Source organism: Sorghum bicolor, chromosome 1 (genome assembly GCF_000003195.3).
Source record: "Sorghum bicolor cultivar BTx623 chromosome 1, Sorghum_bicolor_NCBIv3, whole genome shotgun sequence".
Classification (NCBI taxonomy): Eukaryota; Viridiplantae; Streptophyta; class Magnoliopsida; order Poales; family Poaceae; genus Sorghum; species Sorghum bicolor.
The window spans coordinates 60,774,015-60,780,311 of record NC_012870.2 but is presented as its reverse complement, the minus strand read 5'-3'; the positions used below and the strand labels follow the sequence as shown (position 1 = coordinate 60,780,311).

The 6,297-nt window shown below is 48.9% G+C and overlaps 1 protein-coding gene across 2 annotated transcripts; it reads right to left on the bottom strand.

Moving 5' to 3' along the window:
• Positions 554 to 4,314, bottom strand: LOC8062890 (cytochrome P450 704C1). 2 transcript variants are annotated; one of them, XM_021461673.1, is made up of 5 exons: positions 3,929 to 4,314; positions 1,798 to 2,313; positions 1,330 to 1,671; positions 1,019 to 1,222; positions 554 to 914 (listed from the first exon to the last, which is right to left on the bottom strand). In XM_021461673.1, the coding sequence occupies exons 1-5, from the start codon at positions 4,244 to 4,246 to the stop codon at positions 732 to 734; spliced, it is 1,563 nt and encodes a 520-aa protein (XP_021317348.1). In that variant the 5' UTR covers positions 4,247 to 4,314; the 3' UTR covers positions 554 to 731. The 2 variants fall into 2 exon arrangements, with proteins under 2 accessions (XP_021317348.1, XP_002465041.1); XM_002464996.2 differs by having other exon boundaries at positions 1,330 to 1,674; positions 3,929 to 4,313.

Here is a 6,297-nt window from a genome sequence, read left to right as displayed (position 1 = left end):
ATTATGCATGTTTTAAAAACGGATCACTTGATCTAGCGACTGGAGTATCTCCCTTCTTATACAATTTGTACAACCCCAATTATTGGGTAGAATCCAACATTATTCTTATTCTTAATCTATTAATTTCAAGTGGGTTGGGGCACACTCAAGTTTCAAGCACCGCTCCTGTGATGCAAGAACGTTGAACAGCTGAAGTAGCACCGTATGTCTCGACTCTTGATTCGGTGCCGTCCGTCAAACCGATCACACGTACGACCATTTTTGACACAAAGTAGCTGTCATCGACCATCGTCTAGACCAGGATGTCACGTTAGTCACTCGTCGGCACTAGCTTGACAGGGAATCCGATCCGGGGAAACTGCGTACGCGTGGCGTTTCGCCGTGAGCGCCAATGCCCAAAACGTGCTCTCAAGGACGACGATCTCAACTGAGATTCAGGTGACAGGTCCGATATTTTCAGACACGGGCGCATGGCGTGGAACACCGACCTCTTTGCTCACCGCCGCGACACTGACTGCAAGCTACTACCCTACAATTCAATTAGCGGCGCAACTTATTCCACGGCATGCTTAAATTTATTTCCCAACAAGACGTGGTACACAGAGTGGTTGCCTATTATCACTGCTCGTTTTCGTTTCTTTGCATATGTCCTAAGGAGTCAAGGACCTGTCGCTCGCGTAGCTGCAGGGCACCGGCGGCTAACGTGCCCACTGCTGGCCAGCGAGGCGACGTCATCTCGCCGTCGCTGTCAGATGCAGACCCTCGTCGATGTGGAGCGTGATCATGGTCCGGTAGTTGACGGTCGCCTTCTCGCCGTCGCGCAGCCGGAACACGAAGAAGCGGAGGAGCACGGCCGCGAAGATCTTCATCTGCCGGTACGCGAACTCCTTTCCCAGGCATATCCTCGGACCAGCCTGTGGAAAGACGCATGCAAAAGGACGTCGTCGTGAACATGATTGTTCGTCTGCATGAACATGATTGCAATGGCGTTTGAGTGAGAAAACTGAAGCCACCGTACCTGGAACGCTGTGAATTTGAAGGGGCTTTCCTGCTGGAATTCGCCATTCTGATCCAGCCACCGTTCCGGCCTGAAGACCTCGGCGTCTTTGCCCCAGAGGTACTCCATCCGGCCCATGGCGTAGGGGACGTAGAACACGATGTCGCCCTTGCTGACGCTAGAACCGTCAGGCAGGACATCGTCTCCGAAGCACTGCTTGTTATCCTGAATAACATGGTCAGCAGCTCAATTTCCAGAAAGGGGTGTCCTTCCAATTCCAGTGATTACTGACAAAGACGAAGTCATGGAACTAGCTAGGTATTCCTACTCACCAGAGGAACCGATGGGTACAGCCTGAGCGTCTCGGTCAGGGCGGCGTGCAGGTAGTGCATCTTGTTCAGGGCCTCGTCGGTCAGGCTCTGCGCGAACTCCTCCACGGTTGCCGCCGTCTCGCTGGCGGCGTTGGTCACCCTTGTGGCCTCTTGAACAACCTTCTCCTGGATCTCCGGGTGCTTGCACGCCATGTAGAGGAACCAGGCAAGTGCCCCCGCCGTCGTGTCCTTGCCGGCGATGACTATGTTCAGTATGATGTCCCTCAGGTACTTGTAGTCCACCGTCCCGGATTCGTTCGTCGCCGTTCGGATGAACCTGGACAGCATGTCCTGCCTCGAATCCTCCTACATCGCGCAATCGAGGGATGGATGGATGTGTCAGTTCATTCAGCGTGCAGAGCGTTCGACAGAAACATCATTTGGATGGAGTTGTTGCAGAGACGACGATGACGATGGCTTTGCACTCACAGGGACAGCGTCCTCGGTGGCCTTGCTGTGAGAGAGCTCCTGGGCCCTGTCGCGGATGCACTTGTACACGAACTCGTCGACGACCTTGACCCGCTGCCTGAGCTTGGCCTCGGAGCCGACGCCGAGGAACCTCTGCGCCTTCCAGAAGGCGTTGACGTAGCGGAGCAGCGTGAACTCGCTGGCGTCGTCGAACGCCGCGGCGAAGCGGCTCCCTTTCTCCGAGCCGCCCATCAGCGTGTCGAGGTCAAGGCCGAAGGCGATGGTGAAGATGGAGTCCATGGTCGCCCTGAGCGCGAGGCCCTGGAACTCCATGGGCTGCCCTGACGCCGCGTTTCCCGCGACGATGCCGGCCAGCCTGGCGGCGTTCCGCTTGAAGACGGCGCCGCTGAAGTCGCGGAGCGCCCTCGTGGAGAAGTCGTAGCTGGCGATCTTCCGCTGCTGCCTCCACTTGTCGCCGTCCACGGCGAAGATGCCATCGCCAAACAGGTCGGCCATGTTCTCGTAGTTGAAGGTGCCCTGCACGGTTCAGACGAAGCGCACATCATCGTCTGCTGGAAACACAAGGAAATTCGGAAACCCCATTAAAGGTCCATACGAAAAAGACATGCTTTATGGAGGCCCATTTGTTGTGCAAGGCCTTGTTTACTTACCCCAAAATGCTAAAACTTTCATCACATCAAATCTTCCGACATATATATGGAATATTAAATAAAAATAAAAAAAAATAACTAATTCTATAGTTTACTTATATTTTGCGAGACGAATTTTTTAAGACTAATTAATCTATAATTGGACAATAATTGTCATATACTCCTAAAAACGAAAATGTTACGGTAGCCCAAAAACTTTTCACAAGGAAACTAGGTCAGTTTAGCCCAAAATCTAAAAACTTTTCAAAATTTCTCGTCACATCGAATCTTACGGCAAATGCATAGAATATTAAATATAGATAAAAAAATAAATAATTGCACAATTTATCTGTAAATTGCGAAACAAAATTTTAAAACCTAGTTAGTCTATAGTTAAATAATAATTACTAAATAAAAATGAAAGTGTTTGAGTTCCAAAAACTTTTCATCTCCCTAATTAAATAAGGCCTAAACAAGGCGCAACTAAGGCCTTGTTTAGTTCGCAAAAATTGTGTTTTTGGCTACTATAGCACTTCGTTTTTATTTGACAAACATTGTCCAATCATAGAGTAACTAGGCTCAAAAGATTCATCTCACAAATTACAGGTAAACTGTGTAATTAGTTTTTATTTTCATCTATATTTAATACTCCATGCATGCGGCCAAAGATTCGATATTACGGAGAATTTTGAAATTTTTTACGAACTAAACAAGGCCTAAAAGCCTTCCATCCTTTTGCGTGGGTTGGGATTCAGTGGCCTCGTTACTGGCCCACACGTGACACGTGATAGACAACAGCCAAAAACCAGCTTGCCGCACTTAGGGCCTGTTTAGTTCCCCATAAAAAAATTTGCATCCATCCCGTCAAATTTTTAGATACATGCATGGAACACTAAATATAAATAAAAAATAAACTAATTATACAGTTTGGTTAAAAATCGTGAGACGAATCTTTTAAGCCTAGTTACTCCATGATTAACCTTAAGTGCTACAGTAACCCACATGTGCTAATGACAGATTAATTATGTTTAATAGATTTGTCTTGCAGTTTTCTGACGAGCTATGTAATTTATTTTTTTATTAGTTTCTAAAACCCTTTCGACATCCTTCGACATATCGGATGTGACACACAAAAAATTTTCATCTCCAATATAGAAACAGGGCCTGAACAAAATGAAAATTTAAAATATGATTTCTTCGAGAAGGACGCCTGAAAGCACTGTCTGTTCGAACTCTCGGAAAACACCACCAACTCCTTGTGTGTATGGTGGAGGACTGGAGGGCACCCCAACCCAATCTTGTGATGCCGCACAGCCTCCACAAGTTGCTCAATACTTCAAGAGCGACGTCCGAGGAAAGGCCAACGACGGAGAGGGAGTGCGTGTCTTCCTAGTAGCTAGGCTAAGTTCTAGCCCCTCGGCCAAACTTGCAGTTGCAGCGCACAAAAATAATATGAAACACAGAAGCATACTAAGCTTAATTAAGCTTACTACGGTGCTCACCTTGCCGTAGTTGGCGAAGTTGGTCCTGAGGATGTGCTCGACCACGGCGGGGTCGCACGTGTAAATCTGCCGGCGGCCGGCCGGCGCCAGCAGCTGGACGGTCTTGCGCTTGCGGAACAGGTCCGCGTGGTAGTCGTGCAGCCGCCGGACGTGGTACAGCTGGTGGAACACGGTGCCCACCACGGGCGCGTACCGCTTCTTCGGCTGCTTGCTGCGCTGCCCGCGGCGGCCGACGACGAGCAGGTAGTACGAGCAGATCGCGAGCAGCGCGACGCCGGCGGCGGCCAGTGCCGTGGAGTAGTAGTCTTGTGCTCCCATGGCTAGAGAGTTTGGGATGGGTACTCAAAAACCTGGATCCGGCTCTTGCGGGGCAGCTGCACTTGGAGGATGGTCGTATTATATAGGCGTGATGGCTTCTCTCACTCGTCGTCGCCAATTCGTCATCCAAGAATACTATTATATCGTTATATACTACCCCAACTCACAACCCCCAATCATAAAAACATATTTCAAGTCGTCCTAGAGATGGCAACGAGTAAATCCGTATCGGGTATAGATACCTCGTACCTATCCCCACCAGAAAAAATCAGGCCATGTTTAGTTCTAAAAATTTTATAAAATGAGCACAATAGTATTTTTGTTTGTATTTGATAAATATTATCCATTAATTAAGTTTAAAAATTTCGTCTCACAAATTACAGATAAACTGTGAATTAATTATTTCTTTTATCTATATTTAATGCTTCATGTATGTGTCACAAGATTCGATGTGATGGGGAATAAAAATTTTGTAATTTTTTTGGGAACTAAGGCCTTATTTATTTCCCAAAAAAATTGCAAAAAATTTCAGATTCCCCGTCATATCGAATCTTACGGCGCATACATGAAGTATTAAATATAGATAAAAATAATAACTAATTGCACAATTTGCATGTAATTTACGAGACGAATCTTTTGAGCCTAGTTAGGCCATAATTGGATAATATTTGTCAAAAATACAAACGAAAATGCTACAATGTCTATTTTGCAAAATTTTTTGGAACTAAACAAACAAGGCCTCAATACCATCAGTACATATATATATGAGCAGTTCGATCCAAAGCTTGCTTTTTTTGACCCGGCACGAGCACAGCCTGACCTGGTGCTGAGCGGGTCGAGGCTAGCATGGCCCGGAGGAGCAGGCCACGCTTGGTCTGCATCCCAGGCACGTGGGTTCGCACGACACGGTCCGAAATTTAGTGGAGGCCCGGTGTTGGCCCACTGCCGGCCTTGGCCTGCTAAAAGCCCACGGTCCCACTCCCCCAAAAACCCAATCCACAACTCCCTCCCTACCTCCTCTCACGCCGCATTCGCACACCGTAAGTTCGTGACTCGCCTCTCGCATGTCGCGCATCGGGCGACACCGCACTTCCCACTCCTCCCCCGCTCGGTTCTCGCTCGTTGCTCCATTCGCACATCCAGTCACAGATCGTGCCACAACGTCTAGCTTCAAGCACGCCGGCAACCGACCTCCTCCTCCATGGCCCTCCCCCCAAGCGGTGGTTGCCTCCTCCACGACCCATGTGGCCGCACCATAGGCACCCGCATCGAGCGCGGTGATGTCGAGTGTGGCTACCGACTAGCCATGCACCTCCTCCAGTCCCATGTGCGGCCACATCGTAGGCACCGACCACCTTCACCTCCTCCACGCCACCAGTGCAACTTGCGGGCATGGAGCTGCCTGCTCTCTCGGCCTCCCCTTCTCTTCTCTTAGTGGGCCTTGGGCCAGCAAGGCCTGCTAAAAAGCTAGGCTTATCGGGCTGGCTCAACATGAAAACTGGCCCAACATGCTGTGACTGGACCGTTAGTGAGGCACTAAGCCTAGGGAGGCACTGTCGGGCCCTGTCATGCCTTGCCTGGTCGGGCCATACCAGCCTGTTGCCCATATATATAGGTGCGGAAGGTTCTCTGGTGAACGAGAGTAGTGGCCTGTCGTTGGGCGCTTAGAAGGAAGACATGAGCTGTGGGTGGTGGGGTGATGGTGTCAGGGAAGGGTGAGGGATCGACCTATTGGGAGAAAAGGGGTTAAATACTACTTATTAGGGTTTCCACTTTGGGCTAGGCTACTTTTATTTGGGGATAAGGTAGGTGGAAGGTCTATGTGGCTTTACAGGTATTTTCACAGGTTAATGGGGCATGGGGAGTGCTGCAAAGTTCCAATACCTGTGTACCCGATGGGTGAAAGATTTTGCCTATTTATATATCCACCACACGTTTAGTCTATATTTATATATCCTAATAGAGTAAATATCCATGGAATACCGGGTCGAGGGTTCTTGTTGCCATCTTTTATGTCATCCCATGACAGCATGCATATATCCACAACATTT

Coding starts and splice junctions, on each gene's coding strand:
- LOC8062890 (XM_002464996.2), bottom strand. CDS start 4,246: ATGGGAGCACAAGACTACTACTCCACGGCACTGGCCGCCGCCGGCGTC. Junction 2,314..3,928: donor ACTTCGCCAACTACGGCAAG/GTGAGCACCGTA, acceptor TGAACCGTGCAG/GGCACCTTCAACTACGAGAA. Junction 1,675..1,797: donor CCACCGAGGACGCTGTCCCT/GTGAGTGCAAAG, acceptor TGCGCGATGTAG/GAGGATTCGAGGCAGGACAT.